The 21,862-nt window shown below is 39.3% G+C and overlaps 1 protein-coding gene across 4 annotated transcripts in view; it reads left to right on the top strand.

Annotated features, from left to right (window-relative positions):
• Nucleotides 1-17,423, top strand: part of LOC133444415 (voltage-dependent calcium channel subunit alpha-2/delta-4-like) — an 81,327-nt gene extending 63,904 nt beyond the window's left edge. For 2 of the 4 annotated variants that reach the window (XM_061722190.1, XM_061722189.1), the window contains 9 exons: nucleotides 6,857-6,927; nucleotides 7,080-7,155; nucleotides 7,409-7,461; nucleotides 8,943-8,998; nucleotides 10,278-10,298; nucleotides 10,486-10,603; nucleotides 14,868-14,988; nucleotides 15,266-15,343; nucleotides 16,532-17,423. In XM_061722190.1, the coding sequence (XP_061578174.1) occupies nucleotides 6,857-6,927; nucleotides 7,080-7,155; nucleotides 7,409-7,461; nucleotides 8,943-8,998; nucleotides 10,278-10,298; nucleotides 10,486-10,603; nucleotides 14,868-14,988; nucleotides 15,266-15,343; nucleotides 16,532-16,633 (696 nt within the window). In that variant the 3' untranslated portion in view covers nucleotides 16,634-17,423. The remainder of the gene's footprint in view (nucleotides 1-6,856; nucleotides 6,928-7,079; nucleotides 7,156-7,408; nucleotides 7,462-8,942; nucleotides 8,999-10,277; nucleotides 10,299-10,485; nucleotides 10,604-14,867; nucleotides 14,989-15,265; nucleotides 15,344-16,531) is intronic. The other 2 variants (XM_061722192.1, XM_061722191.1) reach the window with 1 other exon arrangement.
• The last annotated feature ends 4,439 nt before the right edge of the window (nucleotides 17,424-21,862 follow it).

Genomic DNA, 21,862 nt, shown 5'->3' with positions numbered 1-21,862 from the left:
CTGGAGATAAAAATCAAATGACATCCAGTGATGTCTATGGAAGCCCATTTCCGCCAGTAAAAGAAAAAAATAAGATGAAATCTTAGTCTTAAAAATAAAAATATCCCCACGGTAAGTCATAATTATGACATAAAAAGTCATAATTTCAACTTTTTATCTCATGACTTATCGTGGGGATATTTTTATTTTTAAGGCTAAGTTTTCATCTTTCATTTTTATTTTTTAAACAAATGTATCCATATGAAAGCAATTTTTATATAGTCCAACTTTCCTTATTTTATTCAGAACACTTTTTTTTTTTCCTCTTGCGTGGGCCCCCCCCAGCCAGTGGGCCCGGGGCGGCCGCCCCCCCTGCACCCCCGCCTCCTCCGCTAGTGCCTGTGAGTCAGATCTGGACTTAACTAAGTTTACCAAGTCTATACTGGACTTATATCTCAAACTCATACATTCTGTGTTTAGTAAAAAACTGTGATTTCTGAGCCTTTGATGACATAAGTGTATCTAGAGATGCCGTTGTGTTATCAATTTTAGATCTAAAGTCACTGGCAGGGTTGATATCAAATTCTCTCTGGAGCTTCTTTGATTGTTTTTCCAAATTCTGCCGCTCTGCCTCCTTCTTGTGCCTGAGATGGGCAAAAAAGGATATTGTAATGCTCCTAGACACAGCTTTAGCAGGATCCCACCGCATATTAGAAGAGACTTCTGGGGTATCCTTTTTAGCCAAAACGAGCTTGAGCTGCTCAGTAAAGTATTTTATAAAATCTGTGGTTTTTTTTTTTGAAACACCACTGTGTTTGAGGGCGCTGTTCTTTACTGGGCAAAACCAAAAACAATGGGGCATGATCTGAAATAATAATACTACCTATTGAGCATGAAAGCACTTTTGAAAGGGCATGGCTAGTAGTGAAAAAATAATCAACCCTTGAGGAGGATTTGTGTACCTTACAATAGAAGGAATATTGTTTTTTTTATTAGGGTGGCAGGCCGTCCGGGTCTCGATTAGCTTTCAATCTTTACAGCAGCCGAGAAGTGACTGAATAGAATAGACATTCGATCTTGCCCCAGTACAGGATTTATCTAGGCGAGGGTTGAGACAGCAGTTAAAATCGCCCAAAATTACAGAGGAAGCAACAATCCAATCAGAAAACAGTGAGAATACTTGTGGTGTGGAAGTCAAGAGGACATATTGGTGGAGCATATACAGTACATTCAAATAAGAAACACTTTCACCATATAGAGACACTCTATCATTACATAACGTCCAAGTTTATCACTCTTGACCTTCACTTCAATAAGAGGCAAGGCTTTGTGGATCAGAACAAACCCCTCTCCTCCTCGATGTAAAGGAGGAATAAAATATTTGGTAATCTCTCTTTAATCTCTGATGTTCAACATTACTCAGATGGGTCTCTCAGTTGAAAGCTATTTGTATTTGTATTTAAGAACTTTCTTCTGTTTAACAGGGCTCTGAATCCCATGTACGTTCCATGAGCAGAGTTTAATTGTTGAGCTATTAACCTTAGTCTAGCAAGAAACAAAAAGATAAAACAACAAAAAAAACAGAAAAAGAAACATGTGTGGGAGATAAAAACCATAAAAAAAGATAAAAACCAGCCCCACCCCACTCCAGTACTTCCCCAAACGAAGCACCAAAATCCTAAACCACTGTGCATCCAAACTGTGCACCAGACCAGTACTCTGTATATGTACATTAGCAAAACTACAATCAGAGGAAAAATGTCACACATGAAATTAAACTGTAATAATATTAACAAATTAGAGAAACAATATCAGGACCAGTCACCTTGGAGACACCTTAAACAATTTGGGACAACTTGTTTCAAGCAGTTTGACCTGAGAGTTGGGTTGGGCTGAAGTCTGTGAATCACCCTGAAGCAGAAGGCTGTGGCCGGGCCGGGGCAATCTTCTCCTTGTAGTATTTTTCTGAGGCCTCTGGGATGATGAATATATGCTTCTCATTATTGAACGTGAGCTGCAGCCGTGCGGGGAAACAAGAGCCCATTTCTGACCTTGGCTGCTCTAAGTTTCTGCTTGATGCTGGTGAATGCAGCTCTCTGTTTAGCTACTTCCACTGTGAAATCTGGAAAGAAGCACACCTGATGTCCACCGAACACCAGCCTGGCTCGCAAACCTGAGCATCTGTTGTTTCACCTGAAAGTGGTGGACTTTAACAATCATCGGGTGCAAAGGGGCTCCTGGTTTGGGCCTGGGAGCCAGTGGGTGGCGGCCTAAATTTAGCAATAGGAAGGCTCCGGATTTGTCATTTGCTCAGCAAAAAAGTTGCCTGAGGCCCCTCAGTGTTTTCTGGGATTCCCAAAACCCTCAAATAGAAGCTTCAGCTTCTGATTTCCAAGTCTTCAGCTTTGGACACAAGCAATGTGAAAGGATTCAATCAACCTGGCCACGGAGGGAAGGCAAGGCTCCTCGTCCTCCGAGTGGTCGTTGCCATCATGTGGCCGGGGGTTAGCACCAGTGACTACGTTTACATGCAGTCAAAATTCGGGTTATTGCTAATATTGTGGTTACTGAAACATTCGGAATATTCCGTTTACATGGTAATTAATCATTTGGGATATCTGGATCAAACCAGCGATGTGCGGAGAACGTCATGACGCAGATAGCGTCATTTCCGCTTCTTCTTCCTGTATCCAAATTCAAAACAAATTAAAGCTGCAAGCAGCGATGAACGGGCCCTCGCACTCACGGCCACCGCCCCCATAAGCATATCAGAAACGATACCACCCACGACTTCCTATGTCAACCCATTCAAAAGTTATAGCAGAAAAAAGGGACAACCAATCAGAAGAAGGGGCGGGGCTAGTTCAGGCCAATGAAGGTCAAGGACTCATTACAGAGTCCCATGACACCACCCACGACTCTTTATGCCAAACCATTCAAAAGTTATGGCAGAGAAAAGTATTCTAGGGGGCGCTGTTAAGCCGTTAGGCCACGCCCATTAATGCAAACCATGAAATATCAAATGTATCGCCAAGCCTGGCTTGCATGTACAATTTGGTTACTTTTGGAGAACTATCAAATATGGACCAATCAGATGAAGGGGACGCGCGCTTTTTCGCGTCTAGCGTTGCCACGGTAACACTTTTGAAGGAGAAAAGTAATGCGCGTAGTCGCAAGATGAAGACGCACATTTTGAAGTATGACACACCTGGGTGCACGTTACGGTTCGGGCCGTATTAATTGTCGAAGGAATGGCATAAATTGCGCCAAAATTACACAATAAATTAAAAATGGCCGACTTCCTGTTCGGTTTCGGCCATGGCGCCAAGAGACTTTTCTTTAAGTTGCGACATGATACAGGTGTGTACCGATTTTCGTTCATGTACGTCACACCGTATTCTGGGGATTGAGGCGCAAAGTTTTTTCGGTCTGAACAGACCAGATGAAGAGTGGGCGCGCTTTTTGGCGTCTAGCGTCGCCACGGTAACACTTTTGAAAGAGAAAAGTAATGCGTGTTGTCGCAGGATGGAGACGCACATTTTGATGTATAACACACTTGGGGGCACGTTACGGTTCAGGCCGTATTAACTGCCGAAGGAATGGCATAAATTGCGCCAAAGTGACACGATTAATTCAAAATGGCCGACTTCCTGTTCGGTTTCGGCCATGTCGCTAAGAGACTTTTCTTTAAGTTGTGTACTGATACAGGTGTGTAGCGATTTTCGTGCATGTACGTCAAACCGTATTGTGGGGCTTGAGTCACAAAGTTTTCCCGGGGGCGCTGTTGAGCCATTTTGCCACGCCCATTAATGTAAACCATTAAATATCAAATTTTTCGGCAGGCCTGACTTGCATGCAAAATTTGGTGACTTTTTGGGCACGTTTAGGGGGGCAAAAAGGCCTTCCTTTTGTCAGAAGAAAAAGAAAAAGAAAAAAAATTCCTACAGATACAATAGGGCCTTCGCACTGAAGGTGCTCGGGCCCTAATAATGCTTCGCTCAACTTTTCGCTCTCCTTCTAGTAAATCTCGCTATCCTGGTACTTTCTACCGTCTACAAATGCCAAAATGTTTATATCCTTCATTACATTTATAAAATGATTGGTCCAAAAATGTGGCCTGGTCTTGTGTTTCTCCATGTTTATAAGAACGTCCTGGACTCAAAAGACCAAGATTCCTTGTGAACAGAGCATGCGCAGAAAACAAATGCATGTTCCATTTGATGGGGATATCCCGTTAGGCGTTTACATGACCCAATATTCGGGTTTTAAAAGGAGTAACCCAGGGGTCATATTCAGGTTTTTAAAAACCGGAATAAGAGCAAATTCTGGTTATTCAAAGGGGATATTGGTGTTTACATGGCCGTGCAAATTCGGGTTATTGCCAAAATTTGGGTTTTAAAAGGGTTATTGACTGCATGTAAACGCAGTCAATGTTAGCATCAACCTTGTCCGCATTCCGAGTCCGGTGGCCTCTTTCGGCCCGTTCTTGGTGAGAACTGCTTCTCATTTTCATCCTGCGGATCTTCAGACAAAAGGTGGACCGTGTTGGAGAGCAAAAGAGTAGTTCGCAAACTTCTTTTAACAAAATATGCAGGAGCTTGTCTACTAATAATAACTGCAATGAGTGTTGATGTGAGAGTTGTGGATGTCCTCTCTGACCTGCAGTTGGTGTCTAAAGATGATTTACATGTTTAATGGCAGCTGTATCATTGAATGTGCTGAAAACAACATCTGGTCTGCTTATGAGATGTTGAGCAGTTTGGGCTTTAATCTCCATGTTTCTCATCCATTAAGAGTGATTACAGCAGCTATTGCACCTGGTAGTTTTATCTGACCCTGGCGGAGCTTAGATGGAGCGGGGCAAGCTGCCAAAGTACCCGACAGAATGACCCATCTACACTGAAACCATGCATTTGTACAGCTATGTAAAGTTGGAAAAGCTTTTTATTTCTTTAAAAGAAAAGTGTGAAAAAGCTTAAAAATGAAAATGTATAGAATTTTGGTTTTAACTTTAGTTAGTCCAGTGACTGTGGATCATAATACACCACAATATTCACTTTAGACTTTGGGCATTAGCTTCATTCTAATAAAAGAACATTTAAAAAATCATCTAAATTCAAAAGTAAAGATGCTGGTATAGACGCACAATTAGCGATGGCATACAAGTGCGTTTTGGATGCTCAGGAAGTCTTGTTTTTTGCAAGGACTCCAAAGTTTTTTCCAAATTGAGATTCCTCACTCAGAGTAGGTTTTTTCAAATAAATGTTTTCATGTGTAACACTGTACCTTCTATTGTCTATAGGACTCAGTGTTGAGTACATTTTTCTTGTCATGCAAGTAAATCATTAGAGGCAGTTATATAAAGTGAGGAGTATAATCCCTTGTAGATCATCCCCAGGGAGTAAAGATTAATAACTACATGACTAACAAAGTGGAAGCACTTTATTTAAATTTTTTATTTTTTTTAAATTTTTTTTACTATTGTTTCATTTGTCGATTACTTTTTTCTTTGGTCTATAAATCTTCGTAAAATGATTTAAATTGGCCGGTCAAATATCTTGTGTTTTACTGATGAAGAACCTAATAATGTCAAGTTGGACAAACTTTGTCACGTTTGTTGACCTAATGAGTAATGTGACAATCTTACATGACTGATTGCAACAGGGATAAGCCAGAGTTTTAATTCATATACTTTTAAGTTTAGTTAGCTTCCATAAATGTCTTTATTTCCCCCATTAGTTGGTTCTGAAGTGATGTATTTTCCTGTGTTTGGAGATGAGCATATTTTAGCCTGCTCTCCATCTGCCAGCTGCTTGCTGGATCTGGATTAACTGTTAAGAGCCACGAGGAGCCTAAACATTAATCCTGACCTCAGCGTGTTGCCATAAAAACACATGTTTAAGGGTACAGTAGCTGCAGAGGTAGAATTTAGGTTATGGCCCTCGATAGTTTCAGTATGTTTTATTGTAAGAAGATGAGAAGTGATGGCAGTATTTATATACAGCATATGATGAAGATCTACTTACATATAAGCTTATTATGTGTTTTAGTGTCAACAAGGTTGGTTTTGTTGACATTAAATATATATTTTTATTGGTAAGTGGTAGTCCCTGAAGAGCATCAGAGAAGCGTGTAAAACTGCAGCTCTGCATCCTGGCCTGGATCGTGGATTGTCAGGGGGAGTGTCTAATGAAATCAAGCTAATTTCTAGAAATAAGAGCTGCGCCATCTTGGGTGGGGTGAATGTTTTCTCTTCTAAACAGACCAGGCTTTTCCCAAAACAACTTCCAATTGTTAAAAAAGGCCATGTCATTTTCTGAGGACCACAGAGACAACCAGCAACGAAGCTATGACATGCAGCTAAACATATCATCACAGGTCAGATTGGGAAGGGGACCAGAGAAAACTGCAGTCTGACATGGTTTCGGCGTAGTTACGCACCCACACAATGTTAACTTTCGTGACCTCCAATCGGCATAGACAGGTGTTTTGGTAGAATAATCTACCTGGTGTTTTGCAGCCCGGTGTTCTAGGTATTATGTGGTGCACCTGGATGGTGGATGCAAAACACACCATATAACTATTAAAAAGAGCCAATAAAACACATTCACCACTTATTTCTGACTGAGAATAATTTCATGAACTTCTTTCTGTTATAAACTATGAGCCATAGTGACTCAGTTCACCGTGACTGCATCCCTTGAAGAGAATGTCAGGGTGGATGGGTGTCTCAGCACAACATTGACTTGAAGCTTAGGAAGCAGTCATTTATCACTTTTAAAACCAATCATCAGTGTTGCCTTTAATGTTGACTGTTCCAAGAGTTGATTTTCCAAAATGCTATTACTAATTCGTGCCTTTACCATGTCTTTTTCAGGTTGGTCGGTTCTTTGGTGAGGTGGATGGATCCATCATGGCGTCACTGATCAAGATGGGAATGTTCAAAAAGTATATCACACATTTTTGCCACACATTTACTTAGAAACAATCAGACACAAATTTTCAGGCAGATGTATTTTTGTTTTTCAATGTTTTATGAGGATAAAGTATCCTGGCATCATGTTCAGTTGTCAGTAATTAACCTGAATGTTTGTCTGCAGAGTCTCACTGTTTGACTACCAAGCTATGTGCAAAAATAGCCACCATCATGCCAGCAGTGCACGACCTTTGCTCAGTGTAAGTCTTATCACCTGCAACTACATTAAGTTATTCATAACAATACATTTTTGACCATGATATCAGACAGTCTTAGATGACATTTTGATTCCAGCATTTGTGGAGTAGAATGTTTGCAAATGCTTTGGAGTCTTTCATTATATAATTATCATTGGTTATTTCCCACAAATGCAAGAATAAATCAAATGAAAATCAAACATTACTGACAAACACACATCATTATAAATGTGGTGTTCTGTCTCCCTTTCTTTAGCCATTCTATGTGATTGTGGCCTTGATTAGATGGATCTTCTCCAACGCTCTGATGTAAGTATATGATATAAGAGGATTTTTTATTTGTTAGCAGAGTATTATTAGACCATATTTTTACAACATTCTCAAAAAGAATGTGCACTCTTGAGCAGTGGTGATAAGGCACGTTTCCACAAGCGGGAGTTCCAGGTAGATTTTTCGGGGCCGGGCCGTTTGCGTGTGTTTCCATTACCAGGAACAGCCATGTACTGTGGTCTTCAGAAACCTTTACGGGGACAAAAAACTGCCCTGTAGTAGGAGAGAGCCGTTGTCCGGCCCAGAGCGGCTACCGGGTGGGTGGTCTCTGCTGATTGGGTATTCTAAAAGCAGGAAACTACGTGAACTTGAATCATGTGACCACATCATTTATTTTTTTATTTTATTTTTTAGCAGCAGACCTCCCCTCAATTTAGGAAGTAAACAGTAATAAAAAAATAAAAAAACAAGAAAACACAACAAGACGAAAACTATAAACAAAAAACAAAGAAAGTTAGACTACATAATTACAGATAATCAACACACACAAACACATACACAAATAAAAATAAACAGCAGCAAAAAAATCAACAAGAAAGCTTGTGACATTTTTTAAATGTGAATTAAATGAGATGATACATTTCTTTTAAAAATCTCACCATATCCACCAGAGCTTTTGATAACGTGAGATTTGGAGTTCCATATCTGTACACCACGATATCTGAGGGAATACTGGCCGTGTTTAGTTTTATAAAAAGGAAGATGAAGATGATTTACCTGTCTAGTATTATATGAATGTATTTGAGAATTATATTTAAAAAGATTCCTAAACGATAGCGGTAAAGAAAAAGGCAAAAACATATGTTTGTATAAAAACACACATATCTGATGAATATTTATGTCATATACTGAAAGAATAGTAGAGGGATCCGTAGAGTTAGAAAAAGTTGCCAGTCTTACAAATCTTTTTTGCATTAAATAAAGTTGATGAAGACTGGAAGGGTTTGTATTTGCCCAAACAATATTACCATAAATCAAATAAGGATAAATCATAGAATAATATTTAGTTAATCAGCAAGAAATATTAACGAGATTTCGCAGTTTGCTGATGATGCCCAATGACTTCACAGTTTTATTATGAATGAAATGTATATGTTTTTTCCAATTCAATTTCTCATCAACCAAAATACCTAAAAAAACGAGTATGTGAGACTTGGGAAATTTCATTTCCATCTACTGCTACTCTAATATAATCTTTAAGATATTTCCTTTAAGCATTTAGACCAGACACATTTTGCTACGAGTACATCTGATGCAGTTAGAGAGTAAAAAAAACGATGGATGGACGGATGCGTTGGTTAGGGTCTTGCTGTCATGTTACATCAATATAGAGGTCCGGCGGGGAGGTTTTTTAATCTCAATCGCTACGACCGACTCCATTTGTTTTTATTGTGTAAGAAATGACTCATCAACAGGTGTAATATGGTTCATGTTTTTATAAGTTATATGTTCCCTTACAGGTTCCTTCTGGACTTCAACTTCTGTGGCCTCTGGCACTCTGATTATTTCGTGGATGGTAAGATGATCATCAGAGCCTAGATTCTGTTATCCCTCTGTGCGTGTCATTGCATAATGATGAAAAAAATCAATAGTAACAATACATTTTATTTATAGCCATCTTTCTAGCACTCAAGGACAACGTACATAAGATAGAGATAAACAGTGAAATCAGATACCACAGGCTGACATGACAAGTCACACAGTTGGTATGTGATACTTTTAGAGAAGTTTTAATCTACTTTACGTTACATTACATTTCATTTAGCATACTTCTTTTATCCAAAGTGAGAGGAATGCAATAATTCTACAGTTCAAAATAGATCACAACGTTCTTGCCAAGTGGTTGTAAATGGCTAGGACTGCATCTGTTCAAGCTGTTAAAAAAAGAAATACATTATTTTATGAATCCACTTTATTTTTGTTATATATCAATCTTTTGATCTGCCACAATAATGTAATGAATTCAAAGGAAAACACCTCAAGTTGAGGGCTTTTGTCAGGAATTTGTAGGGGATTAAAAAAGCAATTAATAAGATTAATTAATTACAGACCTTAATTAATTAATCACTCAATGTTTTTAATTGCTTGACAGTACTACAATATTTATGTTGATATGAAGGCTGAACGAATGATGGACAGGAATAACTAGAACTTCAGTCTTAGACGGGTTAAGTTGAAGGTGATGATCCTTCCTCCTTGCAGACAAGCTGAAATTCAGGAGATTGTGGGCTCATCCAGTGGCAATGACAGAGTTGGGTTCTATCTGCATAACAGTAAATAGAGAAGCCATGTGAATGAATAATCTGGCCTAGAGAGGTGTGTGTATATGGCATAGAGAAGGGGCCCAAGTACTGAGCCTTGGGGCATCTCTGTAGAAAGGTGATGTAATGAAGATGTGTTCCCTGCCATGACACTTTACGCTGCTCTTGCTGTTCTTAGGATTTCTGTCTCAGACAGCAGAGACATTTCAGTGGAATGGCCCTTTTTGAACCCAGACTGATACATATCAAGAGGGGCATTTTGTGTGAGGAAGCCCGTTTAGATACTGTTCATTCTATTACCTGGGAAAGAAAGGAAAGGCATGGAGACCAGCCAATAGTTTTACATAGAGCTGACAACAGAAAAACAGATGTGGTGTTTGCATGTTCATGCATCATTTACAATGGCTTGTGTCTTGTTTTCAAACGTCACACATCAACGACTGCTGCATTCTCATCATCATCTCTATTATCACCTTCATGATCCTCTTGCTGTGTTCCCCTTGTGGTATCTGTGATCCATCTTCATCTACTCAGCCAAAGCTGGCTATCACACATGTGAGTACATACCCACAAGTGTGTGTGCATGTGTGTGTGTGTTTACGAAGAAGAAATGCCATCACATTATGATTCAAACTGGCATACTAACATGATTCCTCCATGTGATTTAAAAAAAACAGGTCAGGTTGTTTAAGTGTTATTATATTCTAATCTAATCTAAATGTTTGTATGGGCCATTTTCCAGCTCATAAGCAAAAGAAGGTGGAAGCACTTCAGCCCTGCGACACCGCGTACCCCAGCTTCATGTATGATCCATCCATCAGAGAAGCCAACAGCCTCATCAAGTGTGGACGCTGCCAAAAGTATGACACACAGAGGATCAAACCTTTACAGACTAGTTTTCAATGAGATCTTTCAATTCAATTCAGATCAATTCAATTCTTCATTTTTAATCCTCAAAGGGAAATTATCGTTAGGTGTAGAGTTTGTCAGTCTAGACCAGGGGTCGGCAACCCAAAATGTTGAAAGAGCCATATTGGACCCAAAACACAAAAAAAAATGTCTGTAGCCGCAAAAAATGAAAAGTCTTGTATCAGCCTTAGAATGAAGACAACACCTGCTGCATGTATCTATATTAGTTATAACTGGGGGAAGATTTTTTTTTTTCATTAAGTACTTTGAGAAAAAAGTCGAAATGTCGAGAAAAAAGACGAAATGTCGAGAAAAAAGTCAAAATTTCATGAAAAAAGTCGAAATGTTGAGAAAAAAGTAGAAATGTCGAGAAAAAAGTCAAAATTTCGAGAAAAAAGTAGAAATGTCGAGATTAAAAAGGAAAGGAAAAAGGAAGGAAAAAAGGAAGAAAAAATAAAGAAAAAAAGAAAAAAAAGAGAAAAAAGGAAAAAAAAGAGAAAAAAGGAAATAAAAGAAAAAAAAAGAAGAAAAAAAGGAATAAAAAGGTCAAACATTTTTGAACTAGGGCGACGCTAAAGAGCCGCATGCGGCTCTAGAACCGCGGGTTGCCGAACCCTGGTCTAGATGTAGGCAGCATTTGTAAGCAGTAATGATCTAGTGTACCGGCATGTGCTGAAGAGCCTGGAGAATCCTCTGACTGAAGCAACAACATTGCAACACATCAATTACTGTTTTCTAAAGACGATGTGCAATGGCATCTATATGTTTTGCATTTTGTGCAACATTCGTCTTTGCGGCTCCAGGACAGTTAAGTCTTATTTATTAAGATAACGTGATGTTGAAACTGTGTTTTTCTGTAGGATCACCATCATTAGGGTTCCTCATCATTGTTTTTGCCTACACTGCAAAAACTCAAAATTTTAACAAAAATATTTGTCTTATCTCTAGTTAAAATGTCTCATTTTTAGTCAAAAAAAATCTCATTACACTTAAAACAAGACTCGTCACTGGAAAAAACAACAATTTTCACCTGTTTCAAGTAGATTTTCACTTAAAATAAGTAGAAAAATCTGCCAGTGGAACAAGATTTTTTTTGCTTGTAATGAGAAGATAAATCTTGTCCCACTGGCAGATTTTTCTACTTATTTCAAGTAAAAATTTACTTGAAACAGGGGAAAATTGTCAAATAAGTTATTTTTCTGGTAATGACTCTTGTAATGGGATTTTTTGACTAAAATAATAATAATAAAAATAAAGACTTGGATTTATATAGCACCCTTCAAGGCACCCAGAGCGCTTTACAGAAATCATTATTCATTCATACACATCCTCACTGGTGGTGGTAGCTACGTTTGTAGCCACAGCTGCCCTGGGACAGACTGACGGAAGCGTGGCTGCCATTCCACGCCAAACGGCCCCTCCGACCACCACCAACATTCATACACATTCAAACACATTCACACAGGGCAAGGTGTCTTGCCCAAGGACACTACGACAGCAACTGGGACGGAGCGGGATTCGAACCGCCGACCTTCTGATCATTGGACGACCCGCTCTATCACCTGAGCTACTGCCGTATGGGCTCAAATTAATGCCATAACTATTTTGTATCTGTAAATAAACTTTGTACTTGTAGAAATATTTTGTGCGTGTGCAAAAAATATTTGTACTTTTAGAAATATTTTGTGCGTCTGCAAAAAATATTTGTACTTGCAAAACATATTTGTACTTCTAGATACAAAGCTACAAACTTTTTACAAAGCTACAAACATTTTTTACAAAGCTACAAACATTTTTTACAAAGCTACAAACTTTTTTTACAAAAGCTACAAACTTTTTTTCAAAAGCTACAAACTTTTTGTACAACTACGAGTTATGGCACTGTTTTGACGTGCCAAAACTAAGAGCCAATCAGCGATCTTTGGCACGGGTTTCATAGGGTTTCTGGAGAGCCAATCACAACATTGCATCGCCTACTGACGTCGCCGCCATATTGGATGTTCAAGACTGCGCTGCAAACTAATACAAGTGAATGGACTTATTTTCATAAAGCGCCTTTCTACAAAGAAATTTACGTTTTACGTCTCATTTATTCATTCACACACACACTAATATACTTGGGAAACAGTTAGGCACCAAATATAATATATTTAATTTTCTCAGATGGCAAAAATAAGAACTTTATTGATCCCACATAGGAGTAATTCATGTTACAGTATATCAGCTATAGAGAACAAGGTAGTGCCGAAAAACAATAGATATCCCCCCTCACAAAAATAAGAAAAATAGAGAAACATATTCTCTCATTAACAAAGCATATTTTACATTTTTACACATTACATTACATTTTATTGTTGTTTTATTGTCTGAAAAATGGTTCAAATATGTTATTTTGTTATTTGAATTTTTTTTAATTTGTTTTGTTGATAAAAAAATATGTCTATTTTTGTGAGGGGGGATATATATTGTTTTTCGGCACTACCTTGTTCTCTATAGCTGATATAACATGAATTACTCCTATGTGGGATCAATAAAGTTCTTATTTTTGCCGTCTGAGAAAATTAAATATATTATATTTGGTGCCTAACTGTTTACCAAGTATATTAGTGTGTGTGTGAATGAATAAATGAGACGTAAAACGTAAATTTCTTTGTAGATTTGTAGAAAGGTGCTTTATGAAAATAAGCCCATTCACTTGTATTAGTTTGCAGCCCCGTCTTGCCACATCCAATATGGCGGCGACGTCAGTAGGCGATGCAATGATCTGATTGGCTCTCCAGAAACCCTTTGAAACCCGTGCCAAAGATCGCTGATTGGCTCTTAGTTTTGGCACGTCAAAACACTGCCATAACTCGTAGTTGTACAAAAAGTTTGTAGCTTTTGTAAAAAAGGTTTGTAGCTTTGTAAAAAAAAAAGTTTGTAGCTTTGTAAAAAATTTGTAGCTTTGTATCTAGAAGTACAAATATGTTTTGCAAGTACAAATATTTTTTGCAAGTACAAACATTTTTTGCACACGCACAAAATATTTCTACAAGTACAAATATTTTTTTCACACGCACAAAATATTTTTACAAGTACAAATATTTTTTGCACACGCAGAAAATATTTCTACAAGTACAAAGTTTATTTACAGATACAAAATACTTATGGCATTAATTTGAGCCCATACTGCCGCCCCCAAAAAATGAGACATTTTAACTAGAAATAAGAAAAAAATTCCTGGTAAGATTTTGAGTTTTTGCACTGTATTATACCAACTTGTCACGCATCAGCTTCAAGAACAGGCTGTAATAATTGTCTGTCATTGGTTTTGATATTGCTGATGAGTGTAAACATACAACACAGCTCACCAGGGCTATCCTTACTAACATTACTGTGTTGCCTGACCTGAGCCCTGTGTAGGAAAACCAAACTGACAGTTAGATAATTACAATAACACTGGCCCATCAGGTTCCCTGGCTGTACAATTTCTGGTCTCCTCCTCCAACACCGGGAGAAAGTGGAAAGCTCTCAGGGAGGCTGTTTGGATTAATTACACGTGAAATTAAGCCATTTGGGGCATGTGACGCTCTGTCACCACATGGACTGCAGCGTAATTGTGTCTCTGCTGTATTTGGTGCATTATGTGTAATATTAATGGTATTTGTGTTATTGGTTACAGACATGGTTGTTTTGACTTGCCTGCTATGGTGTCACCATTTGTGTAGCAAAGGTGTGCAATTACATAGGAATAAAAAGAAGGCCAGACAACTAAACAACATTGTTAAATGTAACTGTAAATTACATTTTTGGTTATTACTCAAGGTGATGATAAAAACTTTTTTTTAGGCAGTAAAGTGGGGTAGCTTTCCAGAAATTCCATACAGCTTTATACAGAGTGTAGTAAATAATTTAAATCTGAGATATCTGATGTAACCACTTACCTCAGCACACGGCCCTTATGTTAATCAAGTAGTTTCAGTCTCCTTTTTGTTTCGATTAATATCTTACTATGTACAAATATACATTACATTACTTTGATTCAAAGTGTACGCTGACTGTGTTTTAATTGAATTTAACAGCATCATGCATCCATCTTTCCTTGTAAATACTGTATATACACTCTAGCACAATTCTCACTCTGTTCTGACAGAGTGATGAAATTTGAAATTAAACAATGTTGTTTTAATAAGTGACTTATAATTCATATTTAACTGAAACCTGTTTGTGTTTCAGGATGTTTGTGGTGCAGCAGATTCCTGATAGCAATTTGGTTCTAGTTGTGACTCAGGCGTACTGTGACTGCTCTCGTCAATATGGACCCATCCTGCTGGACCCCAAAGAGATCAAATATATCCTTCATTTATGTGACAAGACTTACACTTACATATATATGTATATATAATGTACACAAATTTACAAATCAGAGTTTTATGAAGCGTTTGTGAATCAGAAGGTTTTTAATAAGGAGGTGAGTTATGTGCAAATGTACTGATTTGTGAACCTTTCATAAAGCCAAATCTTATGATGAAGGACAAGTCTGTATCAGAAATAAATTGCTTAGTTTGAAGAATAAATGAATAAAAGTCCTCAGTAACCAGCAATGACGGGTCCTTAACAGCTGTGAACATAACGCCACAGTGAAGTGCAACAGGATGAAATCCCAGAAGGTGCGGCGACGTCCAGAATCCTGCCACGCCTACCACCCAAAGGTGAGAGCAGACGGTGGATCCACTCCACTGTGAAAATACAATTAGGTTGAGAAGGGTTCGAACAATGACAGAGTTTTTATGATTTTTGCATTTAGACACCACTACAATGGATTTGGAAATACAACAATAAAGATATGATCAGTAGACTTTTATCTTTTCTGTAATTGATCTTGCCCTAAAATGTGGTATTTACTATCTAGGAATTACAGGCATTTTAAGCAAAGTACTTCTATTTTCAAGGACTCAAAAGGATTTGGACAAAGGGACATAATCTCAGATATAACCAAAATTTTTAATAGTTGGATGAAAGTCCAACAGACTCAATGGAAGTCTGGAGATCCATGGGATCTCCGCGGATGAAACACTCGGGAGATCTTTTACCGTATTTCATAACAACGAAATGACAGGTGCTCCTTCACCAGTCTTTAACAGTCTAGTTTAACATATTTTATTAATATTTGGATTCCATATTCCGACAGAAAGGACTAAAACCACCAAAGTGAAATATGAAATGACAAGACAGTGATGGGTGCAGTATGTGTAGTGTGGTGACTGCTGTAATGTCTGTGTGATGTGTCTCAGTGGTGAAGTGTGTTGCAGTAAAAAAAAAAGACAGACATAAAAAGAAAACCACAAATAGAACGATTTGTAGGATTACATCTAACGCCAATCATATTCTATTTCCTTTAAGAGTATCAGCTTCTGCCACAGAGTCAACTCAACAAAGCAAGAACATTTTTTGTCACTAAGTTTGATAAATTATTAAATCAGCAATGGGCTCTAAATAGGCTTTACATTTTCATGGATGGACTGAGTTGTTGAAGTAACCCTACAGTTACCTTATTACATTCAATGTTGCAACAATTGCTCTAAATGTTTTTGTTTGTTTGTTTCTTCTTTGTTATGATGATGTGTTATGTGGCACTGTTTATACCATAGGATGCACATTTCAGAATAATCTGACAAAAAGACTACTATTCTTTTCTCTGGTTTTGTTGGACAGTGCCAAAACAAATTTCAGTTTCAACAATGTCTTAAATTGTTTGGTTCACTTTAATTCAATTTCTTTCAATTCAATAATAAAAACCTGAGAGTTTTCAAAGATAATTTTGATTTGATCAGCAGAATTGCTGTGTTGTAATGAACATATTCCCTGGTGAAATGAGTATTTTTCTAATTGTCCAACAGGAAGACGCTACGGATTGTGGTGGAGCTTCAGCCATATTCCTGTCACTCTTCGTGTTCCCTGCTTCTCTGCTCGTCTCATTGGTTCATCTCTGCTGGCCATAAACCAGGACAATCCTACCAATAATGAGGAACACAATTTAAATGGAGACTTGAAAAGGACTTGAAGATATGTTTTCATTTTTTTAACTTCACCTTTTTTTCCTATTTTTTCATTGCTGAACAGACTGGGCAGTTACTAAACGTTTCTGCAGCTTATATGCTTAGATATGTTGCCATAAAGCACAAACAAGATTACAACACCACTGTAGCTGTTTGTTGAGATATATGTACGGGTAGAGTTTTATCAAAATCTCTCGGAAAGAAACAAATATCAAGTCATGCTTCAAACATTGACAATCTTGAGTGTTTAGAGCAGCACAAAGGAACTTTGATCATTTTTAGGAAAAGGGCCATCATAAAGGTGCAGAGGTTCAATGATACTGTCAAGGAATTCTCTTGTTTGGATCTCTTATTCTGTCACTGTCTCGTTCTCTTTTCTGTCAATACTTGTTTGAGTGTTCACCTCTGCCATGATGTGCGTTTTAGCTCTGTGAGCTAATTTAATTGTTGCTGATGTCTAACATAGTCCCTTAGCCAATATGCAGTTGTCACCAGAGAACTGGGACGGGAGCCAAGAGTTACTTGGGATGTTTTTTATCAATGAGGACAAAAGACCGTGAGAGTTAGGCTTACAAAAAGTGAGCAAATTGTCTTTCAAATGGCATCGAACTTGATTTTGAAATATGAAAAAAGTATTTTGTGCTGCTTTAAGAGTTACAAACAAATGCTGTACCACATTCAATATGGAATGCTGTATAACATGAACCCAAATGTTTAATAGACCAAAGATGTGCACTATAAAAAAAAAATGTAAATTAAAAGTTATCTTAAAAAAAACTGACTGTTGGTATAGAAGATCAATAACAGATGATGTAAAATATGACATTTGAAAAATTACAGAAAGATTTTGTGAGGTTTACTCTATTTTTATATGTGAAATGTGTCAAAATGAGGAAGAAGGGCCATGAGTTTGAATAATCCCACTGAAACACATCCCAAACTGCTGGGATGACACAGCAAGTGGAGCTTGCCCTTTGGCTTCTAGTGTGATGATGACTACCATTGTTGTTATTGCTGACATTATTATTATTATTAGGGCCCGAGCACCTTCAGTGCGAAGGCCCTATTGTATTTGCAGGAATTTTTATTAATTAGGGCCCGAGCACTTGCAGTGCGAAGGCCCTATTGTATTTGCAGGAATTTTTAGGGCCCGAGCACTTGCAGTGCGAAGGCCCTATTGTATTTGCAGGAATTTTTATTATTATTATTAGGGCCCGAGCACTTGCAGTGCGAAGGCCCTATTGTATTTGCAGGAATTTTTATTATTATTATTATTTTTTTTTTTCTTCTGACAAAGTGATGGCCTTTTTGCCCCCCTTAACATGCCCAAAAAGTCACCAAATTTTGCACCCAAGTCAGGCCTGGCGAAAAATTTGATATTTAATGGTTTGCATTAATGGGCGTGGTAAAATGGCTCAACAGCGCCCCCTTGAAAACTTTGTGCCTCAAGCCCCACGATACGGTTTGACGTACATGCACAAAAATCGGTACACACTTGTATCATGGGACAACTTAAAGAAAAGTCTCTTGGCGTCATGCCCGAAACCGAACAGGAAGTCGGCCATTTTGAATTAATCGTGTCACTTTGGCGCAATTTATGCCATTCCTTCGGCAGTTAATTCAGCCCGAACCGTAACGGCACCCAGGTGTGTTATACATCAAAATGTGCGTCTCCATCCTGCGACTACACGCATTACTTTTCTCTTTCAAAAGTGTTACCGTGGCGACGCTAGACGCCAACAAGCGCACCCCCCCTTCATCTGATTGGTCCATATTTGATAGTTCCCCAAAAGGCACCAAATTTGGCATGCAAGCCAGGCCTGGCGATAAATTTGATATTTCATGGTTTGCATTAATGGGCGTGGCAAAATGGCTCAACAGCGCCCCCCAGAAAACTTTGTGCCTCAAGCCCCACAATACGGTTTGACGTACATTCACGAAAATCGCTACGCACCTGTATCATGGCACAACTTAAAGAAAAGTCTCTTGGAGCCATGGCCGAAACCGAACAGGATGTCGGCCATTTTGAATAAATTGTGTCATTTTGGCGAAATTTATGCCATTCCTTCGGCAGTTAATTCAGCCCGAACCGTAATGTGCACCCAGGTGTGTTATACATCAAAATGTGCGTCTCCGTCCTGTGACAACACGCATTACTTTTCTCTTTTAAAAGTGTTACCGTGGCGACGCTAGACGCCAACAAGCGCACCCCCCCTTCATCTGATTGGTCCATATTTGATAGTTCCCCAAAAGGCACCAAATTTGGCATGCAAGCCAGGCTTGGCAATAAATTTGATATTTCATGGTTTGCATTAATGGGCGTGGCAAAATGGCTCAACAGCGCCCCCCAGAAAACTTTGTGCCTCAAGCCCCACAATACGGTTTGACGTACATTCACGAAAATCGCTACGCACCTGTATCATGGCACAACTTAAAGAAAAGTCTCTTGGAGCCATGGCAGAAACCGAACAGGATGTCGGCCATTTTGAATAAATTGTGTAATTTTGGCGAAATTTATGCCATTCCTTCGGCAGTTAATTCAGCCCGAACCGTAATGTGCACCCAGGTGTGTTATACATCAAAATGTGCGTCTCCGTCCTGTGACAACACGCATTACTTTTCTCTTTTAAAAGTGTTACCGTGGCGACACTAGACGCCAAAAGGCGGGCCCCCCCTTCATGTGATTGGTCCATATTTGATAGTTCTCCAAAAGACACCAAATTTTGCATGCAAGCCAGGCTTGGCAATAAATTTGATATTTCATGGTTTGCATTAATGGGCGTCAACAGCGCCCCCTAGAATACTTTTATCTGCCATAACTTTTGAATGGTTTGACATAGGAAATTGTGGGTGGTGTCATGGGACTCTGTAATGAGTCCTTAAGCTTCGTTGGCCTTAATTAGTCCCGCCCCTTCTTCTGATTGGTTGTCCCGATTTTCTGCTATAACATTGGAATGGTTTGACATAGAGAGTCGTGGGTGGTGTCATCAGATTCTGTATGGAGTCCTTGACCTTCATTGGCCTGAATTAGCCCCGCCCCTTCTTCTGATTGGTTGTCCCTTTTTTCTGCTATAACTTTTGAATGGTTTGACATAGGAAGTCGTGGGTGGTGTCATGGGACTCTGTAATGAGTTCTTAAGCTTCGTTGGCCTTAATTAGCCCCGCCCCTTCTTCTGATTGGTTGTCCCGATTTTCTGCTATAACTTTGGAAGGGTTTGACATAGAGAGTCGTGGGTGGTGTCATCAGATTCTGTATGGAGTCCTTGACCTTCATTGGCCTGAATTAGCCCCGCCCCTTCTTCTGATTGGTTGTCCCGATTTTCTGCTATAACTTTTGAATGGTTTGACATAGGAAGTCGTGGGTGGTGTCATGTCTGATATGCTTATGGGGGGGGTGGCCGTGAGTGCGAGGGCCCGTTCATCGCTGCTTGCAGCTTTAATTATTATTATTATTTTCCTGACAAAGTGAAGGCCTTTTTGCCCCCCTTAACATGCCCAAAAAGTCACCAAATTTTGCACCCTAGTCAGGCCTGGCGAAAAATTTGATTTAATGGTTTCCATTAATGGGCGTGGCAAAATGGCTCAACAGCGCCCCCTTGAAAACTTTGTGCCTCAAGCCCCACGATACGGTTTGACGTACATGCACGAAAATCGGTACACACCTGTATCATGGCGCAACTGAAAGAAAAGTCTCTTGGCGTCATGCCCGAAACCGAACAGGAAGTAGGCCATTTTGAATTAGTCGTGTCATTTTGGCGAAATTTATGCCATTCCTTCGAAAGTTAATTCAGCCCGAACCGTAACGTGCCCCCAAGTGTGTTATACATCAAAATGTGCGTCTCCATCCTGCGACAACACGCATTACTTTTCTCTTTCAAAAGCGTTACCGTGGCGACGCTAGACGCCAAAAAGCGCGCCCACCCTTCATCTGATTGGTTCGACAGAAAAAACTTTGTGCCTCAAGCCCCATAATACGGTTTGACGTACATGAACGAAAATCGGTACACTCCTGTATTATGTCGCAACTAAAAGAAAAGTCTCTTGGCGCCATGGCCGAAACCGAACAGGAAGTCGGCCATTTTGAACATTCTGAATTAATTGCGTAATTTTGGAGCGATATATGCCATTCTTCGAGAGTTAATTCAGCCCGAACCGTATCGTGAACCCAGATGTGTTATACATCAAAATGTGCGTCTCCATCCTGCGACTACACGCATTACTTTTCTCTTTCGAAAGTGTTACCGTGGCGACGCTAGACGCCAACAAGCGCACCCCCCCTTCATCTGATTGGTCCATATTTGATAGTTCCCCAAAAGGCACCAAATTTGGCACGCAAGCCAGGCCTGGAGATAAATTTGATATTTCATGGTTTGCATTAATGGGCGTGGCAAAATGTCTCAACAGCGCCCCCCGGAAAACTTTGTGCCTCAAGCCCCACAATACGGTTTGACGTACATGCACGAAAATCGCTACACACCTGTATCATGGCACAACTTAAAGAAAAGTCTCTTGGAGCCATGGCCAAAACCGAACAGGATGTCGGCCATTTTGAATAAATTGTGTCATTTTGGCGAAATTTATGCCATTCCTTCGAGAGTTAATTCAGCCCGAACCGTATCGTGCACCCAGGTGTGTTATACATCAAAATGTGCGTCTACATCCTGCGACACCACGCATTACTTTTCTCTTTTAAAAGTGTTACCGTGGCAACGCTAGACGCCAAAAGGCGCGCCCCCCCTTCATGTGATTGGTCCATATTTGATAGTTCTCCAAAAGTCACCAAATTTTGCATGCAAGCCAGGCCTGGTGATAAATTTTATATTTCATGGTTTGCATTAATGGGCGTGGCCTAACGGCTCAACAGCGCCACCTTGAATACTTTTCTCTCCCATAACTTTTGAATGGTTTGACATAGAGAGTCGTGGGTGGTGTCATCAGATTCTGTATGGAGTCCTTGACCTTCATTGGCCTGAATTAGCCCCGCCCCTTCTTCTGATTGGTTGTCCCTTTTTTCTGCTATAAACTTTGAATGGTTTGACATAGGAAGTCGTAGGTGGTGTCAAGGGACTCTGCAATGAGTCCTTGAGCTTCTTTGGCCTGAATTAGGCCCGCCCCTTCTTCTGATTGGTTGTCCCTTTTTTATAATAAAATCGCCACGAGCCGCCAGTCGCT

Source organism: Cololabis saira, chromosome 5 (assembly GCF_033807715.1).
Source record: "Cololabis saira isolate AMF1-May2022 chromosome 5, fColSai1.1, whole genome shotgun sequence".
NCBI classification, from domain to species: Eukaryota; Metazoa; Chordata; class Actinopteri; order Beloniformes; family Belonidae; genus Cololabis; species Cololabis saira.
Note: the sequence above shows the minus strand (reverse complement) of the source record. Positions and strands in the feature narration are given on the sequence as shown.